The sequence below is a fragment of the Chinchilla lanigera genome, unplaced genomic scaffold, assembly GCF_000276665.1.
Source record: "Chinchilla lanigera isolate Chin_1 unplaced genomic scaffold, ChiLan1.0 scaffold00137, whole genome shotgun sequence".
Taxonomy (NCBI): Eukaryota; Metazoa; Chordata; class Mammalia; order Rodentia; family Chinchillidae; genus Chinchilla; species Chinchilla lanigera.
This window is the reverse complement of record NW_004955538.1, coordinates 1,251,929-1,277,059: the sequence shown is the minus strand read 5'-3', so window position 1 is coordinate 1,277,059 and position 25,131 is coordinate 1,251,929. Positions and strand designations below refer to the sequence as shown.

The window sequence follows — 25,131 nt, the reverse complement described above, 5'->3', positions numbered from 1 at the left end:
CCATTTTCTCTTTCTCCCAATAATGAATGAAAAACTTACATAACAAATATCTTAAAATATCAACTAAAAATAAGTATGTATTATCCTGATAGCTACAGTTTAATCTAATAACTGTTTTACAGCTACATTTCAAATCCCAAATAAATATAAACTGTCAAAGAGACAAACTAAATATTAAAACAATGACCTAAATACACAGTGAAAACTTGTTGCTATTTTAAATTTTAATGCCAAATGGCACACCAGGCCTATATAAATGCAAAACATTCCCTAATATTCCATGAAAACACTAACACTTACAAAATTATGCTGAAATACATTTCAGCATTTCAAGGCATGAGCACATTTCTCTTTTAGGCTCCTTGGCAAGAAGGAAAACCCTCGTAAGAAGGGAAGTTCTTTTCTAATCAATTCTGCATATTTTCTGACTGCAATTCATCTTTAATTCAGAGACATGTCCCCAGCAAAACCTTTACAGTATTAAGCAACACGGATGTAACAGAAACTCTGCGTGCGGACAACTTGGCCAGGCTCGGCTGGCCCGCCTCTCCTTCCTACCCCCCCACCCAATACCTTCCCCGGGCAGTGACTTCACATCCTTTGACATCAGCACAGCTCCGAAAGGGGGATGGGAGAGCGAGCAGAAAGCAGAAAAACCAGCTTTGAACTATGCATGCGAGGCCTCTCTCAAGCCTCAGATTCTGTACGTAGTAGTTCGTAAAATGCCGAGCGGCAGTGACACTCCCCACCTGCCCTGGCCCCTTCTGCGGCGGAGTGGAGTGAACTGTGCGGAAGGGACTTCCTGCTCTCCCTCTCTGAAGCACAATGGCCATGGATTAAGTACCCACGGAAGGCTCCGGCAGGGGAGCACACAGGAACTCACCTCGAATAGGGAGCAGGGCCACGGGCTGGAAAGGCCCGTTGGGGCTGGCCGCGTCCACCACCATCCCGCCGCCCGCCTTATCACATGTCAGCATCTAGACTCCAGCGGGAAGGCAGTGTACCCCTTAAGGCAAGAAACCAGCCTCCATTTTAGTTTTAAAAAAAGACAAACTGAAGCTCTCTGCAGCTGGAGGGAACTGGCTGGTTCGTGATGTCAGCGGGCACGGAGCTCGCTGATTGGCCGGAAGCTGCAACTTAAAATGACACTGAAGAAAACTGCAAATGGAAAGAGCGTTCTGTTTGGCTGTCAGTGTGCATTAAAAACCTGGGCATTTTCGGGCTTTCTGCAGGCTTCATTTCTCAGTAACTTTGAGGCAAAGATTCCGTTTCTCAGGGGACAGGGCTGGACGCCCTCACTAGCTGACACAAATGCCTCAGAGCTACCAAAAAAAAAAAAAAAAGAAAGAGAAAACAGACGTGTGCACATCCGTTTTTCATGAACTTTACATTTTAGCATCTCCCAGGCTGGTACCCCAAACTCACTGACACCCACCCCTCCGGCCCCCCTCTACTTTCTAGTCCTACTTTCGTTTCTGCAGCACACACAGCATCTGGCAGTCCAGACCTCTGTGTGCATGTGTATTTAAAAGCAATGGATATTTAAATATTACACAATTCTAATTCATTAGTTTGGACTCTTGTTCAACTTCCCCCACTACCAGCAGTGCAAATTAAAGAGTTTAGAATCTTCACTTTTTTTTTTCCTGAGCCTAGGTTTTCTTCTGGAAAAAATAGGTTAAATAAATTACATGGAAAATGAAGGCTGCTTCAAAGTCAATAGCTAGAAAGTGCTACAAACTATTCATACCACATGGCCTTCAAAGTGCAAAAGGGTAAAGTGAAAAGCAGTGGATATGCTGCGGAGAGTAAAACTCCTGAACAAATGACACTGTCTTGGGCACGAGAGGCAGAGCAAAGGCCCGGAGGCAGCGGCCCTGCACCCATGCACCTTCACCCAGACGTGACCCGCACTGAAGAAGGAATCCCAAATCTGCGGAAACCTTGAAGAGGCAGATAAAGGGCCAGCTCTCTTGGGACAGACAACTGTCACTAATATGTGTATGTGGGGGAAGCCAACTGAAGTGTTTTTACCTCATAGTAAAATAAAATTGGCACTGCATTGAACAGGCAAATAAGCAGCAAATCATAACCACTCCCTAAGTCCTACAGCATTTAGAAGAAAAAGTGAGTACCAACTTTCAAGCTAGAAAAGGACCTTTAAAAACACCAAACTTCTAAGGGATGTTACACATTAAAATTATAAATTTCTGTATGTTCCCTCCAAAAAACAAAGAAAATGTAAATGCTATAAATACAAGACATTAACATTATTGTAACTGACTAGAAAAACTTTAAGCTGTCAGTGTCTAAATGACCCAGTTCATTAAAAAACTGTAAGTCATCAATAACTGTGGAAAAGTATTTTTTACCAATCAGCTCAACAATAATTTTTGAGTGATAATCAATACTGTGGAAGGTCTGACGGAGCCTTGACAACAAAGCTGCCTTTGCTCTGCCCTCTGCAGAAAGTCATCTGGCAGTCTGTATGAAGATTCTGTCTAAGTAATCTTACTTCTGGATATGTAATAGTCATGAATGAGCATTACTTTTATTTTTTTATTTTTATTTTTTTTTGGTTTTTCTCCGGTACCGGGAACCGAACTCACGACCTTGCGCTTGCCAGGCAGGCGCTTTTGCCGCTGAGCTAAATCCCCAGCCCCGAGCATTACTTTTAAAAGATGTTTATTTTATGCAGGCACCTGTATTCCCAGCTATTCAAGAGGCCAAGGTAGGACGATGTCAACCTAGCAGTCAGTCTGGGCAACTCAGAGACTGTCTCACAATAAAAAGTGCTGGGGATCGTGCTCGCTGGTGGAGTGTCCCTGGGTTTGATCCCCAGTACCATAAACACACACCCCACAAACAAAACCCTCCAAATTTAAATTGACACATAAGATTTACCATCATAGCTACTCTTAAGTGTACAGTTCAGTGGCATTAAGTACATTCTTGTCCCTGCTTTCAATTCTTTCGGGTATACAACTATTAGTTGAATTGCTGGATCACATGGTAATTCCATTTTCAATTATTAAAAATGTGTCGCCGTGTTTTCCACAGTGGTTGTACCATTCTGTATTTCCCCCAGGAGTGCGTGGGGTTCCAGTTTCTGCACACCCTCAACAACACTTGTTACTTCCTACTTGTCGTAGCCATCCTAACCGGTGTGAACTACTTCACTGTAACTTTGCTTTGTATTTCCCTAATCAGTAATGTTGGCTCCTCTGTATGGGCTTACTGGCTGGCTGTTTATATTCTTTATATGCTTTGTCTAGTTTAGTTATTTAGACATTTTTTAAAACAAGTTTTTGCTATTGCTGAGTTCTGACAGTTTTTTACACAGCCTGAAAATTAATCCCTTACCAGATACATGATTTGCAAAAGTGTACTCCATCCTGTGACTTCATTTTGTTGACTGTGTCTTTTTAGGAAACAAAATTTTGTATTCTGATTTAGTCCAATTTATCTATTGTTTTTGTTGCCTGTGCTTTCGGTGTCACATCCAAGAAATTATTGCCAAATCTGATGTCGCAAAGCTTTTCTTACTGTATTTTAAGACATTCTGGTTTTATCCATTTTTCTTTTTTGGGACTGTGTAGTGAACCTAGGGCCTTCACACTACATGCCATCCCTTTTAAAATTTTATTTTTTTCAGTCCTTCTATATTTATTTATTTACACTTACTTGGAGGCAAGATCCTGCTATGTAGTGCAGGCTGGCCTGTTAACTCACTTTGTAGCCCAGGCTGGCCTTGAACTAGCGGTAATCCTCTCGCCTCAGCCTCCCACAGTGCTGGGATTCTGGGATGGCAGGCATGTGCTAGCATACTCAGCCAGTTTTAATTCTTCATGATTAAGAATCTGATTTGAGTCACGTTTTACATATAATGTAAGGGTCCAATTTTCTCATGTGAGTATTCAGGTTTCCTGCACTGTTTGCAGGCTTGTCTTACTGTGTGCACATGGGAATTTCTATCTGCACTCTCTGTCCTTCTCCACTGGTCTGTAAGGGTGGCATCTCCACAGTGCTCTAGGTGGTCAAGGTCCAACAGCACACTTTTCTTGATTACTGTAGCTTTGTTATAGATTTTAAAACCTAAAGAAAGTGAGTTCTCTACTGCTGTTTTCTCTCTGTTTCTGTGTGTGTGTGTGTGTGTGTGTGTGTGTGTGTGTGTGTGTGTGTTCCCTTGGGGCTCCCTATGAATTTCAGCATGGATTTTCTATTCCTGGAAGAAAAGCCATTGGGATTTTGTAGGGCAGTGAATCCACAGTCACTCGGGCAGTGCCGACGTCTTCATAGCGTTGCGTCTTCCCCTCTGCCCCTGCAGATGTCCTTGTCTGTTGGTGTCTTTCCTCATTTCTCAGGAGCATTTTGTAGTTTCCAGCACACACAGCTTTCAACTTCTTGGTTAGTTTATTCCTAAGTATTTTATTTTCCGAAGTATTTTATTCCTTTGAGACCATCCTGTTTTATTTATGGTTCTAAAACATGGAAGCTTCTAAAACCCACCTTAATGTCAAAGGGGATTACCCCTCCATGAAATTTTATACATCCTTCAAAAACAGAAATGTATAAAAGGCAGTATAAAATTTTTCAGAAAGTTGATTAGGAAAAGAATCAATCTGAAACTATCAACAATAGTCACTGGCGAGTGATATGGTTACAGGTGGGTTTTCTTTTAGAAATTTCCCTATGTTTTTCAGTATTTTGTAAATACCACATTCCTTTAATGAGACTGAAAAGTGACCCTGTTTTAAACAAGGAATATGGATTGATTTAGTTATAGCAGGAAGAACCCCCTAACAAATGCTGCCTTTTAGGTGTAAGCTAAGAACAGGGAGAGGTCTATGACGGGAACCAAAGAAATCTGAAACAAAAGATTTATTATGGAGGGTAAATGAGGTCATGATGCAAAAACACATAAAAATAAGCTCAAATTAGGTGTTTAGAATTTAGGGTGCTCATGCTCTGCCTCAAAGAATTGGCTACAGGCCGCCTAAAATGTTCCTGGCGCATTCACCACCTACGGGAGTCTCCCCGAGCCTCGGGGTGACCAGGGCTCAGCTGGGTTCTGGAGCAGAGCCTTCTGCCCCGCTGAAACACATGCTTTACAAATGCAACCAACGGGCTTACAGTGCAGCCACAAACCTGGAGCCCTGCTGCCCACCAACAGCACACTGGGAAGATCCCTCCGCAGGATGGGACGGGGACAGCATGCACGAGGCCCCTGCTAGGCGAAGTCCTCCTGGCTCCTTGCTGGGCTCAGCAAGAGCGCAGACCAGAGCTCCGACTGTGCTGGCACTGGGAGGTGCTTCGTCAGCGTGCAGCAAACAAGTGAACGCCGGAAGCACACAGCAACTCCCAATCTGGTTTGGTTTTGTTTTGAGACAAGGTCTTGCTTTCTAATTCAGGTTGGCCTCAGATTCAGTGATCCTCCTGCCTCAGCCTCCCGTGTGCTAGGATTACAGGTGAGCACCACCATGCCATGCTGATCTGATCTTTAAACTCACGACTTTTTTCTCTTTCCCTGGAGCATGTGACTAAGAGGGATGTGCCACGGAAGCATCTGCAGAGCAGCACCTGCCCTGCCCCTCATGTATACCCCGCTCAGTGCTCACTTCAGGAGTGGTGTCCTTGGGTCACTTTCCATCATGTCCCCCTCCCCGACCTCTACAGCTCACAGTGCAGCCTTCCACAGGGAAGCGTATGTGGGCTCCCCCGCGCCTCTCCAGCAGTAACACCAGGAGGACAGCAAGTTTCGACTGGGAAGGGATTATTATCCTTTTTCCTCTGGTTCCTCTATCACTGTTTTCTTCTCTACTGATCGCAAACTGCTTGTAAATACCTCCCACTTACTGTGTTTTGAGGTGGTATTTCTGAATAAAATTTTCAAACTTCATTTCTAAATTGAGCTAAACGTTTTCTTTCTCAAAAAGTTCATAGACAAATTAGAATGGGCTTGTATTTTAGTAAAGAAGCTTAACAGCAAGTAACAGAAAGCTGGTTTTGATCTTAAGAGACTGGTGGCACTAGAACCGTAGTGTGCTGACACTGGGCTGGCCAGGACTGTTTTTCAAAAACATTGGAAACTACATGAGTCTGAGTGATGTGTTCTGTTGAGTAAGAAATCTAACCTTAATAAACTGGCTTCACTTGTGGTTTAAAATAGATCTTTTTCCTTAGACAGATCAAAGGTACCTAATGTTCAGCTGTGTGCAAAGACTGCCAGGGAGTGTATGCTTGCCAACAGCAAGGACAAAGGGACAAGCCTTGGTGGCCCTGTTGATTTGAGCAAGTCCTGTGAGTGATTAAAAAGCAGCAGTCAAGCTGATCCATGGAGAAGCTCAGCACAGGCAGGTGCAGCAGGTGAAGCCAAACCTTCCCTGGGGTCCTGGGCTGGGACCTGGGCTCACTTTCATATGCACTGCAGCTAGGCTGTGAGACCTTTTGGACCAATGCAAGTGTCCCATCTCTGCCTTGTTCTGAGCGTGAAGGACATCCACACACGAAGTATATGAAGTTTATATGCATCCAGGAGCTTCCATGCCAACCATTTTGTTTAATGTGCCTACATCCTCACATCCTTACCAACCCTACGCAGGTCACCTGAGCAATAACCTCGTTTTCTGAGAAGACACCGAGGTGGGGAGACTGACAGGGCTGGGACAGGACAGGTGGAGGTCCCGGAGGCTTTTCATTCCTCTAGCAAACGCACTGTGTGTGTCCTGGACCCTTGGTGGGGGTCAGGCTGGGAGACACACACACACACACACACACACACACACACACACACAGAGCAGCCTATGTGACACTTTGGGCAATGATGTGTGTGCTGAGTGGATGACACATCTGGTGTGCTCTGCAGCCCATGTGTCCACTTCCAGTAAGGGATGGAAGGATACACGAATGTGCTCTGTGCAACTGGCTTAAAGGGGGACTTACAAAGGAGTCAGGCTCTGGCCCACGCGGTGACACATGTGGGCCTTGAGGACGTCATGTAAGAGAACTGAGCCAGACTGAGGGCAAATGCTGGAGGACTCGCTTACTTTGACCCCTGGAGTCATCAGTATTTTGTGGGCATGTCCAATCTTTGGCCACGGGCTGTGTTCTTTTTTTTGTTGTTGTTACATAATAGCAAATATAGAAAAGGGAAGTTTTGAGCAGGGTGTGGCAACCGAGGCAGGAGGATGTCAAGTTCGAGCCCAACCTAGGCAAACAATTTAGCAAGACTGTCTCAAAATAACAAGAGCTTGGGAATGTGCCTCAGTGTGCAGGCCTCAGTGTGACCCAGTGTGCTAGTTCCCCAGTTCCTCAAAAAAGGGAAGTTTTGCTACTTATGTACATTAAATTCTTCACGCAGCCTAGGCAACCCACAAGGCTGGACACGGCTCGGGAGTGGAGGGCGCCAGGGAAGAAGGGGACGTGCTGTTACACGGGCAGTTTCTACTGGGGATGACGAAAGTTTGGGGCACAGATGGCAGCGACAGGTACACAGTGCTGTCACCGTACTGAACGTGCTGGACTGCACACTCACAGTTGCTAAAGGAGGCGAGTGTGCTGTGGATATTTCACCACAATTTAAGAAGCAGACAAGGAAGGCTGAGCCAGGGCCGCTCAGGAGATGCTTGAGGGAAGAGGCAGCAGGCCATGGCTGCCTGTGGGCATGGCACAGCGCAGCGGGGGAGCCAGGTCTGCAGCTGAAGGGACCTGGAAGAGGCAGGGCTGTGTGGGAATAGTGTGTGTGTGTGTGTGTGTGTGTGTGTGTGTTTGTGTGCATGCGTGTACATATGTGGAGGAAAAGCCATTCTAGGAGCTAGGGGAAATTGTGCGAGGGGTGCCAAATGCCTAAGCTAAACGCTTCTGTGAAACAAGGCTGGTGGTGCAAACCAAAACCCCGTTGCCGGCTGCCCAGAGAGGGCTCAGGCTGATCCTGGAGTAACTCACAGGTCGTTTACGGCACAGGAGTGTGGAAGGGAGGCATCCCGCAGGGCAGGCCTGGGCCAGTTGTGGACCCAGCCCATGTGCCAGGCTGCTAGCTCTCCAGTGCTCCCAGACATGGTACCGCTGTGCCGCTGAAGGCAGCCATGAACGCCATGGCACCCAGGGCAGCCACCGTGGGTCACTGTTCTGCTCCGCTCCCCGTGCCCTGACCAGTACAGATGGTCAGAGGTCTGCCGTGACCCGGCACCGGCCTCACCAAGGCCAGGTGTGGTAGGTGATTCACAGAGAGCACAAGACGAAAACAGGAGGCAGCAAGGCCAGGGCACCGAGGCCAAGACTGGGCCCAGCGGGCCCCTGCCCTGCTTTCTCTATGCAGACTGAACCAAGGCCTGCACTCCAGTAACTTTTTTTTTTTTTTTGGTACTGGGAATTGAACTCAGGACCTTGTGCTTGCCAGGCAGGTGCTTATGCCACTGAGCTATATCCCCAGCATCTGGTAACTTTCACACATTCCATTTTCTTTTTTTTTTTTGGTTTTTCTCTGGTACCGGGAACCGAACCCACGACCTTGCGCTTGCCAGGCAGGCGCTTTGCCGCTGAGCTAAATCCCCAGCCCCTTCACACACTCCATTTTCATTATTCTTCAAACAAGAGGCAAAACCTGCTGTAAATACATGCATAATTCATTTAAGCCATTAAAAACAGATTTATGGCACAACTTTCAACTGTACCAGAAAATGAACTGCTTTGAATGAGGGTGAAGTATGTCTTTTTCACAAAAGGAAGAAAAGATACACAAAACATTTCACCACCATTCAAAAGCCAGTCTAAGAAAATTCAAGTAAATTAAACAATAATGTGCAAAAGGCCCAACACTTGGCAACTGTCTTGTGCCAGGGGTTTAGCTAACTGGTACCAGGGCCAACTCTGCTCCAGGATCACTTTGGCTTCTTCCCTTCCTTTTGTTTCTAAGACAAGGAGAACAGCCTCAGGAGACCAAATCACGATTAATTTTCTCCTTCCACAAGTCACTTAAAGAAACTGGACTTTTCACTTAACATTTCTGTCTTCCAGGGTAAAAATGCCAAATGAAGGGGCTGACTCAGAAAACTCTTCCAATGAATCAGTCTGAAGACGCATGTAACCTGTTAATAAGAGTAGGAAGTACTGCACTACTTTTCACCTGGCAAGTGACTGAAGCTTCTCAATGACTCGGGAGTAGACAGGTGCAACGGGGTGACACACTCGCGCTCAGGGGACAATGTGCACTGTGTCTCTGGAAGGCACGTGGACAGATCTAGAAAGGGTTCTTGAAAACACTTCCATTTTGATCCATTTCTTTTTTTTTGAACCTGACTTAAGGAAAGGTTCAACAATGTGAACAATGCTATATGAGCCTTGTTTGTAATGGCTGAAAATCCAGGCATCCATAGAATCAAGTAATAACATACAAAAATCATGCCTCTCACTCCCACTAATGTCGGGAACAAGACAAGCATGCCTGCTCTCACCACACTGTGTAACATTTTATCAGTAACTCAAGAGAAAGACATGAGAGGTAAAAGAACTAGAAGCAGGGGTTAAACTACTCAGGTGTGGAGGTGCACTCCTGTTATTCCAGGACTGAGGAAGGCTGAGCCGGGGGTCACAGGTTTGAGATCCGTCTGGTTGGGAAGTAGAGTGCCCCTGGGTTCAATCCCCGATGCCACAAAAATGGGGCATTATCTATGATTAATGATTTAATTGGATGATTTAGTTAGGTACCCAAAAGAGTCTTACTGGAAACAGTAAGGAAATTTATTAAAGGCACTTGATGTGAAAGTGGGATCAAAAGTCAATAGCTTTCACAGAAACAATAAATGATTATTTAGAGAACACATGGCAGAGAAGATCCCACCTAAAACAGCAACCACAAGGGGCTACCGGGGGATTAATTTAAATCAAAATGAGAGAAGCCTACATGCAGGAAACTGAAAAACACCCTAAAGTGTTCTTGGAAAACAAAGATGCAGCATACTCCTAAGTAAGACAAGGTGCACATCAGAAGATGCCCGCCCTTGGGTACTTGAAAACTTAATGGGCCCCGATGCAAACGCCAGCCGCTCACTGCACAACGAGAGAAGCCAACTGACTGTCCTGACTGCTTGTCCAAGACTGCTGTACCAGTCTTGGCGCCGTGAACCGCTCTAGCAGAGCGCACATACAATACATATATCTACATCAGTGATGTTGGCAGTCATCATTTTCACTGTAAGACATACAACTATGAAAATCCACAAAACAAGTGAAAACACTAACTTTAAAGATGAATTGCAAACATCACTGTGAACGCGTGACTTAAAAAGCTCTGTGCTCTAGTTCCCTTTGTGGAAAGCACTTGAAAGTAATGTCAGTGCAGTAGTAACGGCTCCTGCTACCCATGATGAGCACACTATCTCCTGAGTTACACAGCACCACCTCCGCTGTACTCTGGCCAGAGAGATTACAGGACCCGCAGGGACAAGTGGAAATCGGCAGAACAGCTGAGCTGACTGATTTAGCAAGTCAGTGTTGTGGTTTAAATACTCATGTATATAAAGAACTATTATAATTTAATATTAAGAAAACAACTTAAAAAGATTTGAATTGATATTTCATTAGAGATGATACGCAAATGGCCAACAGGCTTTTGAGAAGATGCCTAACATATCAAGTCATTAGGGAAATACAAATTAAAGCCACAGTGAGACACCACCGCACACCACAAAAAAGGCTACTGTCAAAAAGATAGGCAATAACAAGAGTTGGCAAGAATGTGGATACACGGGAGCCCTTGTGTGGCACTGTGAAACGGTGTAATCTTGTGGGAAAAACGTTTGAACGTTTCTTAGAGAGACACAAACTGGAATTCCCACTCTTAGGTGTATATCCAGCAGGAATTAAAATATACGTTCACTTACCTTTGAATAGTCACAAAAGCATTATTCATAACACCAAAAAAAGCACCCACATGCCTCTGAACAGGGTCCATGGATAAACAGCATGGGGTATACCCATATAACAGAATATTACTCATCATAAGAAAACCAGAAAGTGCTGAATAGTGGTGAACCTCAAAAATACTGTAATAGTGGAAGAGCCACATGTAAAAGACACATATTGTACCAAGCAAGAATACTACACTTAGCAAATCTTTTAGAAATGAACTAAAGTCTTTTCCAGAGAAGTAGAAAATGAGGAAAAAGTATAAAACTTACTAGCAGAGCAGATACACAAAAAAGAGAATCAAACAGAACCACTGAACCACCAAGATAAACAACAAGAAGAACAAATGATCTACAAAACCAGAAAACAGTCCACAGAATGATAGGCGTATGCTCTTACCTATTAATGCCACAGTTAACAGATAGGATGAACAGATTTTCTGAGACACGGTCTCACCATGTAATCCAGGCAGGCCTTGAACTCACTATGTAGCCCAGGCTGGCCTTGAACTCATGACGATCCTCCTGTCTCAGGCTGGTAAGTGCTGGGATTACAGGAGTATACCACCATGCCCACCTGGACGAATGGATTTTTAAAAGGCTGTACAAGAAACTCACTTCACTGGTAAAGACACACACAGACTGAAAGTGAAGGGATGGGAAAAGATACTCCATGCAAATGAAAAGCAAAATTGAGTAGGACTAGCTACGCTTATGTTAGACAGCCATTAAGTCAAAACCTATAAAGAGAGAGACATGGGTCATTAAATAACGATGAAAGATCAATTCAACAAGAGGATGTAACACATGTACATATATGTGCTTCCAACAGTAGAATACTCAAGTACACGCGGAAAATATTATTAGGTCTAAAGGGAGAGAGATTCTAATACAATAATATATAGGACTCCAACACCCCGCCTCCATCCACACACCCCACTTCCGATTGTGTGTGGACAGATTACACCACACACAAATCAACAGAGAACTCAGGCTTCGACTACACTACAGATCAAACAGACCTGAAAGACATTTACAGAACCCTTCCTCTAACAGGTGCAGAATTCACACTCCTATCTTCAGTACATACAACATTCTCTGGGATAGATGGTATATCAGGACAAAAACAAGTCTTAACCAATTAAAACTACTCAAGGCCATACCATGTATCTCCTCTGTCCACACTGGAATAAACTAGAGATCACCAGGAGGAGTTTTAGAAACTATATGAATACAGGGAAATAAGTAACGTCTCCAACGTGAGCAGCCAGTCAGCAACAATTGGAAGTGCACTGGAGAAATGAACATGGGGACACAAGTCTCCAAAGCCTATAGGGTGCAGCAAGAGCAGTGCTGAGGAAAGCTTCTAGCAACAACGTCTACGTGCACACACGCAAAAAAGAAAGACAGGGAAAAGAGAAAGATTTCAAACAATGATGTAACTCAAGGAATTAGAAAAGAACTAATCCAACTCAAAATCAGTACAAGGAAGGGAATAATATAGATCAGAGCAGATATAAACAAAATTGAGATTCACACAAATGATTAAGGAAACAAAAATTGATTTTTTAAAAAAGATAAAGTCAATGCACCTTTATCTAGATTAAGAAAAAAGAGAGAGGATCTAAACAATATAGAAAATGCATTTGAACAAATTTAATATCCTTTCATGAGTAAAGGCCTTCAGTGCATTAGGTATAGAAGAAACCTGCCTCAATATGATAAAGCCTGCATATATTGAATGGAGGAAAGCTGAAAGCATTTTCTTTACAATCTGGAACAAGACAAGGATGTTCACGTCCATCACACCTATTCTCGATAGCACTGGAAAGTTCTGGCCAGTGCAATAACCAGACAAAGAAATAAAGGGCATCCAAATCATATAGGAGGAAGTCAAGATTATATTTTCACAGACAACATAATCTTACATAGAGATAAACCTAAAGACACCAACAAAAATTTTATTGTAACTGATCAGTGCATTCAGGACAGTTATAAGGCACAAAATCATTTATTAAAAAATTAGTATCATTTCTGCACATGAACAATAAACTTGCCTATTAACAACAGATATAAGTAACAAAATAAAATAAAATACTCAGGAATAAATTTAAGGATGTGAAAGATCTCTAGAATAAAAATTACAAAATACTGATGAAAGAAATCTAAGTAGACACACAAAAATGAAAAGAGAGCCTAGCTTCATGAATTGGAAAAATTAGTATTAGTAAACTAGCATGCAAGAAAATCTACAGATTTAATGTAATTCCCATTAAAATACCAACAACATTCTTCACAGCAATAGAAAAACAATCATAATATTTATAATGGAACCACAGAAGTCCTCCAATGGCCAAAACAGTGTTCATCAGAAAAAATAATGTTGGAGACATCACAATACTTAACTTCAAAATATACTATAAAACTACATAATCAAAACAGTAGGGCAGTGGCATAAAAACTGACACGTGGACCAATGCATCAGAACAGAAAGCCCAGGAATGAATGTACACACCCATAGCCAATTGATTTACCACAAATATCCAGAAAATACCCTAGAGAAAGAACCATCTGTGTAGTAAATGGTTCTGAGAAAACTGGATATCCACATACAGAAGGATGAAGCCAGAACCCTGTCTCTCACTATCTATCAAAATCAACTCAAGGTGGACCACAGACTTAAATGTAAGACCTGAAACTATGAAATTACTGGAAGAAAACATAGGGAAAACACTTTGAGACATTGGTATGGGCAAACAGTTTTTGCTAAGATCCCAAAAGCAGAGGTAATAAAAGCAAAAAGGCAAATGGGATTATATCAAACTAAGAAGTCCCTGCACAGCAAAAGAAACAACTTACAGAATGGAAGGAAGTGTTTGCAGACTATTCCTCTGATGAAGAACTAATACACAGAATATGAAAGAAACTCAGGAGAAAAAAATCCTTAGTGGTCTGATTTTTAAACGGGGCAAACAGTCTGAGTAAATGCTGCTTAAATGAAAATATACAAATGGCCAGTGAGTAGATGAAAAAATTCTCAACATCACTAATCACCAGGGAAATATGAACTTATATACTATTGGTGGAAACATAAATTGGTGTAGCCATTATGGAAAACAGCATACATGTACCTCAATAAACTAAAAATAGAATGACCATACGACCCAGCAATCCCACTTCTGGGTAAACATCCAGAGGAAATGAAATCAGTACGCTACAAAACATCTGAACTCCCATGTTAAAAAGCAAAGATAGGAAATCAACTGAGATGCCTACGGAGAATGAGTGGACAAAGGAAATGTGGTGCATACGTACCGTGGAACACTACCGAGCCACACAAAGAATGGGATCCTGCGTTCTGTGGCAACATGGACAGGACTGGAGGACATGAAATGAAATGAACCAGACACAGGAAGACAAATGCTGCAAGTTCTCGCTAATGTGTGGAAACTCTGAGAGAAGAGTAAACACTGAAGGCTGAGGAGAGCAGAGAGCAGGGCAGCAGAGAGGGGCTGGGTGACAGGTGTTGAAACACAGTCAGATGAGAGGAAAAAGTTCCAGGGTTCTGTAGGGTAGTAGGGTGGCTAGGTTACAACTTATTATTATTTCAAAATAACTAGAAGAGTTTGAAGATTCTGAAACACAAAGAAATTGTAAATGTTTTAGGAAATATAAATGCTAGCTACCCTGATTCTATTTTTATTTTTTAATTATAAATATTAATTCATAGAATTGTACAAACAGGTTTCACCAATTTGTCCTTATAAATTATCACACTGTACACCACAAGTATTACAGTTATTATGTGTCAATTAAAACAAAACAAAGATTCTTATCACAGGAAGATATTGAGCTATTACTTTGAAAATTGATGAACATAAAGATCAATCACTTAAAAAAGAAGACCACACACTGTGTGGTTTCAAATCTGGAGACAGGAAGTGGACCAGCAGCTGCCTGAGGCTGCAGATGGGAGCAGGAGTGAACTGCAAATGGGCGAGAGAGAACTTGCCGAGGGTGATGGAAACGTTCCAGAACTGGGGCACTGGGGTCACACAACTCAACACAAATGAACTTTCCACTTACAATGAGTGAATTTTAGGGCAAGTAAATTATGCCTCAATAAAACTCTAATGAACAGTTAAAAAAACTAGGCACAGTTGAAGGTATTCTCAGAGGAATACATGGTTTTAATATTTTGATTATTAAAAAGCAACCTGAAAATAAGTGAACTCTGACTTAGTTTTTTTTTTTGTACCAGGAATCGAATTCAGGAGCTTGCGCTCGCCAGGTAAGGCGCTGTGCTGCTGAACTATATCCCTGGCCCTTGTATCTGACTTAATAAATGAGGAAAAGGATAAAAGAAGAGGATAATTAAAAAGGGTAGATATATAAAAAAAAGTAAAGGGTGGAGATGAATGATACTGAACACAAACAAAACAGTCAAAAGAAAACAAACTCCTAAGGAGACATAAGCACTGCAGGTGCAGAAGAGATGAAAAGACCCCTTACACAGCACCCGCGCCGGTTACAGTGTGACCCACTCTACAGGGACCCAGGCAGAGGGAAGCTGTACACGCCTGCAGAGGCGCGCGCTCACCCAGTGGGTCCTCAGGCAGCCTTTTAACCCTGCCCATTCCACGAGTCATTAGCCCCAGACCCTGCTGCACCGACCCGCACTGTGAGAGGGCAGTGTGAAGGGGCTGCACAGAAACCTGCGGCTCGCCTTCGGGAAAGCTCACACTGCCTTCACATTTTAAAGAGAAAAATCACACGGCACTTGGTAAGATTCACCATGCCCTGGTACAGGACCACCCAGTCCACACCACCCATTGGGGCCACATGGGTTGGAGCCTGGACCCCCACTGCCCACCTGCTAAAGACTTCCAGAACCAAGAGCCTCCTTTACGCTACGTGCAGTGATGCTGAAGTGTTTCACTAAAATAGAACAAACAGGAAGCCTGCTCTCCCCTCACTGCCTCTATTTAATTGGTCCTGGTAGCTGTATAATAAGATTAGAGCAACTCACATATATTGGTATAAACACTGGAAGAAACATAAAAGAGCTAATTACCAATGACAGGACTATTTGGATAGATCCTAGTAAAAGAATCATTAGAGTCAGTAAGAAAATTCGTTAAGATAATGGTGTAAGAAAATCACTTTTCAGTTAACAAAAACCAACTTGAAGCAGAAATGGAAAAAAATATAATCCAGTCACAAGGATGACAAAAACTACCAAACATTTAGGACTAAATTTAGTGAAAAGGTAGAGGTTTACAGGAAAACCACAATTTTTTTTTTTTTTTTTTTTTGAGACAGGGTCTCCCTCTGCAGTTCAGGCTGGCCTTGAATCACTATGTAGCCCAGGTTGGCCTCAAACTCACGATGATCCTCCTGCCTCAGCCTCCTGAGCGCTGGGATTAGAGGTGTGTGTCACCATGCCTGGCCCCACAAAAATCTTTTAATAAAAAATGCAGAGAAAAACAATCTTCTCAGGAGGGAAAAAGGTATCATGAGTGTTAATCTTCCTCAAATTCATATATAACTTTATTGTGCTGTCAATCAATTCCTGTATTTTCTGAACTAGATGTTTTACTGTAGTCCACACACGGAGGAACTGATATTTTAGAATACCTGAGAAAGAATTATCCCACAGGACTAGTAAGAGGAACTGGCTTGGTCAGTGTGAAATGCTCCTGGATATGGGGACTAACTACGGAATTTCCCTTCTGTGGAATGGGAAATTTCAGTGTCAGCGGAAGAACACTGCATACCATTCTTACTAGCTCCCGTGAGAAAAGGAGGGAATGGAGGTTGATAGCAACAACCAGAAGCGGAGCAAACAGCCTGGAGAAAGAGCTGTGTGCAGACTCCCAGAAGAGGAAAGGAAGACAGGAAGCATACCTGGGCCTGTGCTGGAACCTGCCTGAGCTCTGATCTGTGCACGAAAGGGGCAAGGGTACCCAGCGCGCCCTCATTACAGCAAAGGCCAGACTCCAGGCATGACGGGAGTGAGGGACGGGCTTGGAACATGAAGGCTCAATACTCCCAAACATCCGAATCCAGGAGAGCAGGGGCTTAGTTTTGTTCGGTGCGGGGCGCCTCCAGGACCTAGAACAGGGCCTTCTTTCACAGGCACCAGTGGACATCTGCTGGCTGGGAGTGAGCAGCATCAGAAAGGCACAGACTGTCTGGGAGGGAGGAGAGCCACCAAAAGTAAAGCAGTATGTCTGCTATCTACCACAAAGCTACAGCAAATACAAGCCCTGAAAAATGCAGTGAGTGCGGAGCCTGAGGATTTAGCAAGCAAAGAGCAAGAACTGATCCATAAATCTACCCATTCATCCACCCATCACCCATGTGTCCATCTGCTCCCCCAAGTCATCCCTCTCCCCAACACGCCTGCCCAACATTCCCTCTGTGCCCAAGGTGTGGGAGATACTCAGGATACAGGGATAAAGAAGATAAACCCCTACTCTCACTGAGTGTATACTCAGTGACAGTTAATTATAGAACCCCACTATTACAGATTTAAGGTATGGAAGATGTTTTTTAAATTTAGTGTACCAGTCTTCTATTTTTGCAAATACAGAGGTTTTCAGAAGGAAACCTTTCATAAGGACTGTAGGGTCTTTACCCTAATTTTCTCGATAAGGTTTTAAACACCTCAATTTCAAAATCTGAAGGAAAACTTCTGGGATTGAACACACTCAGAAAGGGGCACTAGGCCATGTGAGCACTTTTCCCTGCCTAACCTCAGACCAAGAATCTTGGTTAGAGGTGATTTCCAAATGAATCATAACAAAGAAAGCCCCCAAAACATTACAGCTACTTCTTTCTCTTGTTTTGTTTTGTTGTTTTGAGATGAGATCTCGCTATGTAGTCCCGGCTGGCCTTGAACCCACAGTGCAGCCCAGGCTGGCCTTGAATGCACGTTGGTCTTCCTCAGCCTCCTGGGTGTTGAGATTACAGGCATGTGCTGCCACGCCACACTTACTTCTTTACTGCTTTAACATCAGAAGAATGAACAGGTTCTACTATAACTTACAATTATTCTACTTGTAAAAACTCCTTCCTGAATTATTAAAAGGTCTAACCTAGAATATTACTTGAAAGAAAAATTGGCTAGCTCACAATCAGTATGAAAAGGCTTTATTTCCTGTTTTCTTAGTGTTGTATACTTATAATACACTCACTATTAGATTTTTATCTTAACACTCCCAAAATTTTAAAATGTTAGTTGAGTAAATAAGTCAATGCATTCAATCTAAGAAAACCTCAAGTAAAAAGGTCCCGCAAAATATAAACACAGCAAAGGAATAAGAAGCTAACGAACTACCCAGACATAACTCTTTCTCCCGAATAGCCACAAGTTTAACTTTTACAAAATTTACCTTTCAAAGATGGTAGTTTTTGCAGTTCTCTATTAGTGGCGTTAAACCGTGATGAATTCTGCCGTTTGTCTTTCTTCGCCGTGGGCTGAGGGGGGGGTGGTGGTGCTTTTATTTTAGTAGATGTTGAAGACTGGACAGCCAAAACACTGTTTTTTCTGCTGGAAATTTGCTTCCAAAATAAAATAAAAACAAATGATTAAGTAAAATGCTGTATATATAGCATGATCAAAATTAGCAAAAGAATGCACACAAATCTTGGTCCGGGACAGAGCCTCTCACTCCACAGTGGACACGACTCCTTGCTGCTGCTGGTGGGTCAGGCTGCAGCCCACCTCCAGCGGTGCCAGGCTGTGAGAAGCTCTCAGGGATACCTATTCTCTGTCTCCTCCAGACTCTGAATTCTAAGTATTTGCCCACAGAGGCTGATAGGGTGAGCTGAGCATGACGACCCACCACCCCCAGCACAGCCTAAGCCCTCACACTTGTGAACACGTGTCTTGGCAAGAGACTGCAGATGCGACTAAGTTCAGGGGCTTGCGATGGGAAGAGACCCTGGTTATCATATGCGCCCACAGTCATCAGCCAAGTCCTTTCAGGAGGGAGGCAGCAGGGCCAGCAGGGAAGACCATGAGATGTGGAAGAGGTCAGAGAGCAGAGAGAGCCGAGGCCTTGTCTGCTGGCTGTGAAGGCCAGGAGGAGACGGCAGCCAGAGCTCAGGCAGCCTCTAAAAGCCGCAGGGTGAGAAGAGGGTTTCTCGGCAGCCTCCAGAGGCTGCGCAGGCCTGCTCAGACCTTCTCTTCAGCTCCACATCAGACTCAGGACTCCAGAACTATAAGATGGTTAAGTGTGCTGTTAGTGTAAGCCATTAGGTTTGTGGTCCTTTGTACAAATATGGTAGCAAATATGGTGGACACCTCCTAAAATGACAGGTTTTCATCACAAGCTCAGCACTCAGCCCTCCGAACTCAGTGAAGGCTATATAAGGGAGCTTCCCCGCGGCCAGGAGCAGCTCTTCCTCCTGGCCTCTCTTTCACTCATCCACCTCCATGCGCCTGACTCACGCACTCATCTCCAGACAGCACTGCTGCCCTCAGGCGTCCAAGCCCTGTGGCGGCCACAGTGCAGCGCTCAGGTACTCACGACCCGTGGGGGAGAGGCCACAGACACACACGGCAGAGCGACCAGGGTCCTCTGTCCCCCCCGGGCCCATGTGGACCCCGGAGCTCATTTGGCCTGGGACCCCCACTGGTGGGCTTCCTGGGCAATGACCAGAGGACAGCATGCCATGTTTGCTGCCACCTCACCGAGCAGTGACGACTACCACTGCCATGCAAGTGTCGGCCTCCACGGTTCACCCAGCACGTGCACCGCGGTCCTTCCTCTGTCTGCCCAAAGCGGCGGGGCTCGTTTCTGCGCAGATGTGCGTTACAAAAAGTCACCAAGTTCTAACCCACAGCACAAATGCCCCAGCCCATTCCAATTACGCAGGGCCACAGGGCTGGGCACTCCAACTCAAGCCCTGAACACATCTGCCCTCCTCCCTAATGGAACTGTCCGAAGCAGAAAGAGCTGCTCTATTTTTTCATAAGCTGTTTAAGAATACTCGGAAAGCGTTTTCCAAGATGAAACTACTCATCATGGCACACAGAATTCTGACCTAGGGGTAAGCAGTCTACGTTCCCATTCCCTTCCCTCCCATAGCCTGGGGCTTCTGGGTCAAAATGTATTTTCCGAGGCTTTGGCCTTGACATCCGTTACAGCTTGAATCTGGTTTATGTTCCCCGCAAAGGTGCCTGTGTTGGGAATCTGGCCCCCAGGTGGTGGTGCTGCAGGTGGTGTGGGTCTTTAGGAGGTGGGACTACTGGGAGGCTCTGTGTCCCTGGCAGTGTGCCCTCTGGAGGGACGGTGGGGCCTTCCTACTCTCTGCTGCTGGTCTGAAACATGACTGCCCACTCTGACACACACTCCCTCCCCTGCCATCTGACTCCAGGGGCCCTCACTAGAGCTGAGCCAGTGCAGGCACTCTGCCCTCGAATCTCCAAAACTTGAGCTGTGCACATCTTTCCCTTCATAAGCAGCCTGTGTCGGTGTATTGTTACAGTGACGAGACACTGACTAACACAACATCTGTCATTCTACATCTGATCACGAAAGCCCTCTTCCTTACCCCTCCTGTAACGCACTCCTCCACAGAATGCCCCACTTAAAATGCATCTGCTCAGCTTTCTTGGGATGCCCTTAGAAAACTCCAGTCACCGAGAGCTACTCCCAGAAACTGTCCTTGTTTTAAATGTTAAATCACACACACATGATCCAGTAGATCACACTCTCTATCTCCTTTTCATTTTGTTACAATGGCTGATCTAGTGTTGCACATATAATGGGTAGAGAGATGAACAAAACCAACTCCCTGGCTACTTCCTACCCTAAGAGCACCTTACATAACCACGGGTGTACGGCCACACTTGGTGATCTGGTAAGCCACGCACATAATTAGGTCAAATCCACAGGTAAGACAGCCCTTGTAGGGAAACATGTTGAAGTGAGCTTTTGAACGTCTGAGAAAATAAAAACTCATCCTCAGACCTGTGGACACCCACGAAAGGGCTCTTCTCCCTTGAGCCCTGCTGTTGCCTCACTCTGGCTCCCTCCAGACCCCTCGACCTAGAAGAGGCAGAATGATCTTCCAGAATAAAATCATCTCCTGCCCACTCCTAACCCACTGTGATGACAGTCCAGTTCCCGCTAGCTTCATGCCAGGTATAAAACCTCTTCCCAGGCCTCCCATCATCCTCCCTGGCTCCTCAGGTCTATATCCCTCAGTGGCAATCAGTGGCTCTCTTCTCTCCTCAGAGGACCAGCACAGCACTAGCCAGTGGGGTCCTGCATCGTATTATGCCATGTCAGGGGCTCTCAGCCCTAGCACAATGTCATTTTAGTCTTCTGTCAACTATGAGGTAGCCAGCTTTCTTCCTGACAGACTGTGAACCCCCCAGGAGGGCAGGGCCTTTCTGGCTCAGCTACCTCTGTGAGGTCTGTGGGTACCCTGGGGACTGCCAGGCTAGAGAGGGATTCTCTGAGGAGGGAGCCATGGGGCCTGCACAGGCTCAGCCGGGCCACAGGGCCTCCAGCGCTGTGGGCAGGTGCCTGGCCCAGGCGAGAGCTCTGATAGCCATCTGAAGGGCAGCCAGGAGGCAAGTCAGAAGTGTCACAGGGCAATGGCAGGAGCAGATCTCCCTTTCTACAAGGCCAGTGTGGCTCAGGAGGGGGGGCACATGAGCTCAGAGGAGGTCCTGCCTGGTAGTCTAAACAAGAGGTGAAGACATGAGCTTGGGCAGCCGTGTCAGGGAAATGTGGCAGACAGGACAGTTCGAGACACTCAGGTAAATGAAGAGTGCTGGAAGATAGGGAGGATGTGAGGGAGGGGCCCAGGGAGAGCGCTCCACTTTGGCCAAAACAGACTGGGGGACTGTGGGAGGGCCACCGCTACATGAGAGGAACAAATTCAAGTGACACCATACTGTTTGAGGTCTCTATGTGGCAGTTCCGCTATGTACAACATGAAGAGTCCCAAGTTCCTTCCCCCCTCTTCCAGAGATGATTCCACTTGCTTTTCCTTATTCCATGAATCCGAAGTGGGCTTGTCTTTCTTTTCTTGCTTTCCCCGCTAATTCCACCTACCCTGCCCTAGAGATAGCAAGCTCTAATTTGGCTTCCTCACCTCCACGTCCCAGTGCTCAGGACAGTCCTGCCCGCCACCCCGTGGGCACCCAGGAAATCCTGCCTGGGCTAGTGATGTGAACATGAAGCTGATGGTATCTAAGTGGTCACTCAGGTCTTAGGGATGGACACCTCCTGGCAGAACAGGACAAACGGAGGAGAGGCAGGAGGAGGAAGAGACCACGAAGGGGCTGAGGAATTAGACAAGTGGGGTGTGTGGCCCCATGGAAGGAAGTGCAGAGAGTCGGTGAGGAAAGACATCGCCCTGTCACATGCCCCAAATGACTGAGCATGGGCTACCCCAAGCTTGCGTCTGGGTGTGGCCCACTTCCTGAGGCTGCGCTTTGCTGAGGATGAAGCGGGAGGCCAAGAGGATTGGCAACAGTTGTGAGAACCCTGGTTGGGAAGGAAGCAGCAGGTCCGGGCGGGCTGTGATGGCTCAAAGTGGCAAAGGCGGAAGGTGCCCAGGTGCCAGTGTCACTGGCCCACAGAAGGGAGACACAGCTGAGAGAACGGTTGAGCCAGGATTGGGGCTTGGACCGAAGTCTGCAGGGACCACAGGACAGAAGAGGAAAAAGCATGGTCAGGGCCACAGACCCCGCTGGTCTGCTGGCTTCATGTGTGTGCATGGAAAGCAGTATGAGGGCGCCTGCCAGGGGTCACTGTCCAGGAGGAGGAGGGAGGGACAAGGCCTGATGAGAGTAGGGCAGGCCCGAGGGGGTCAGTGGGCGGAGGACAAAAGCAAGGCAGCTGTTAACAGTATTCTTCCTCAGCTCCAAACCCCAGTGGCCAGCACACACTCACTGACGTGGCCAGGAGTACTGCCTGCGTGGAATTCCCAACCACAGACGCCTTGCCTGCCTTCCCCACCCCCTCTGATGGTCCCTACTCCTCTGCAGATGTCTGGGCAGTGCCCGTGTGTGCTGGACACTGGGGAGGACACAGCGTGGCCCTGTCCTCACGGTGCCTGTAACCCGGAGATGGGCAAGGCACGGGTGGAGCTTGCGGGAGCAGCTACTGCAGAGCTGCCCTGTGTCCTCCAGGCGCTGTCACAGTACTACAGTGCCTTTACTTTACAGACAGGAAACCATGGATCAGAGCATGAGGCAGGACCTGGGATCACGCGGTGTGTGACACAGCCAGACTCAAGCCTGCTTGGTCCACAGCCCCGGATCCTGGGTTGATTCCAATACTGCCTCTTCCCTTTACCCCACGTTGCAGCAATTCCACTCTCCACTGTCTTTCAAAATTCTCCCCTCTGCAGTTTTATAATGGACTGACCCAACTGCTACCACTAACGTGCCAGAGACTATCTGGTATTTGATGACAGACTCCTTAAGGAAGTATTTTTGCCTCCCACAGGGTCCAGTCTGAATGTGACCCAGGCTTGGCCCAGGCTGACCCAGGCTTGGGTCTAACCTCCAGTTGGCAGCAACATGATGGAGAAGGGAGCATGCAGTTTGGAAAGAGAGGAAATTTGCAAGACACAGCGTGTGGTGAAGTTATGCGGCAGCATGCTACCTGGCCAGGCAACCCTTTGTTTCTGGGGTCTGCACTGTATGCTGCAGGACACTTACAACATCCCGGGCCTCAGCCCACTAGAAGCAAGTGCCTCCCTTCCTCAAGCTGTGACAGCCAAGAATGTCTCCAGACACTGCCAAATACTGCGGCCCACCCCCAGGTGGCAAAAATCATCCTTGGTTAAGAACCATATCCTTCATGTGCGTATGAACCATTTGATTTCATTAACAATTAAAATGCAAGGAGAAAAAAAGAGAGAAAACTACACAGAGTAAGAGACACAGGACACATAACAACCAACTGTAATATTTGGATGTGGACTCTAATCAACTGAAAAAGGGAAGCAGGAGCAGCGGCAACTTGAATACTCACTGTTAAGCTTTGTAGGTGTGATAAAAGCAAAGGAAACAAAACCAAAATTAACACACTGGATTATATAAAATAAAAACTGGCTGGGTGTGGTGGCACACACCTGTAATCCCAGCACTCAGGAGGCTGAGGCAGGAGGACTGCTGTGAGTTCAAGGCCAGCTTGGGCCACATTGTGAGTTTAAGACCAGCCTGAACCGCATAGCTAGACCCTGTCTCAAAAAAAAGAAAAAGAAATAAAGAAATAAAGAAATAAACAAAATAAAGAAATAAAGAAATAAAGAAAAAAAGAAATAAACAAAATAAAACAAAACAAAACCTTTTTGCACAACAAAAGAAATGATACAGCAAAGAGACAACCTACAGAATGAGAGAAAATACATGCCAAATACTCATCTAATACAGGAGTAATATCCAGAATCTATAAAGAACACACAGGCAGACACAGACAGACAGACACACACACACAGATATACACATGCGTGCATGTGCGCACACACAGACACACACAGATATACACATGTGTGCACGTGCACACACACACACACACACACACACAGAACAAGGAGTCCAATTAAAAAATGGGCAAGAAATCTGAACACACTCTTCTCAAAAGAAATACAAATGGCCAATAAATATATGAAAAAGTGCTATCATTAGCCACCAGGGAAACGCAAACCAAAACTACGGTAGGGTACCACCTCGCCTCAGTTAGAATGGTTACAGTTATAAAGAAGAAAGGCTCGTGAGGATGTGGCGAGAAGGGACCCACCACTGTTGTAGGGATCGTAAATCAGTGCAAGCATTACAGAGAACAACGTGGAGGTCCCTCCCTCAACTAAGAACAGACCAACCATATGATCCAGCAACCCACTTCCGGTAAACATCCACAGGAAGTGAGATCAGCACACTAAAGAGACACCTGCATATCGGCGTTTACTGCGGCAGTATTCACAAGCAAAGACGTAGGAGCAGCCAAAGAGCCTGTCACAGGTGAATGGATACAAAATATGGTGTGCACGTGGAGATAAAATCTGATTTGAAGCACATGGATGGAAATGGAGGACATCACGTTAAATGAAATTAGCCAAGCGTAGAGAGACAGTACATGTTCTCTCATGTGTGGAAGTAAGGGCAGGGCGTGTAGCTCTGTGGCAGAGTGCTTCCCTGGCATGTGTGAGACCTTCATCTGATCCCCAGTATTGCCCTCCCAGACGATCC

The 25,131-nt window shown here is 45.5% G+C and overlaps 1 protein-coding gene across 1 annotated transcript in view; it reads right to left on the bottom strand.

Annotated features, from left to right (window-relative positions):
- Positions 1 to 25,131, bottom strand: part of Ppp2r5c (protein phosphatase 2, regulatory subunit B', gamma) — a gene marked incomplete at its 5' end in the record, with an annotated part of 130,446 nt that overhangs the window by 86,897 nt on the left and 18,418 nt on the right. The window contains 1 exon segment of the mRNA XM_013507826.1: positions 18,302 to 18,470. Coding sequence (XP_013363280.1) covers positions 18,302 to 18,470 — 169 coding nt within the window.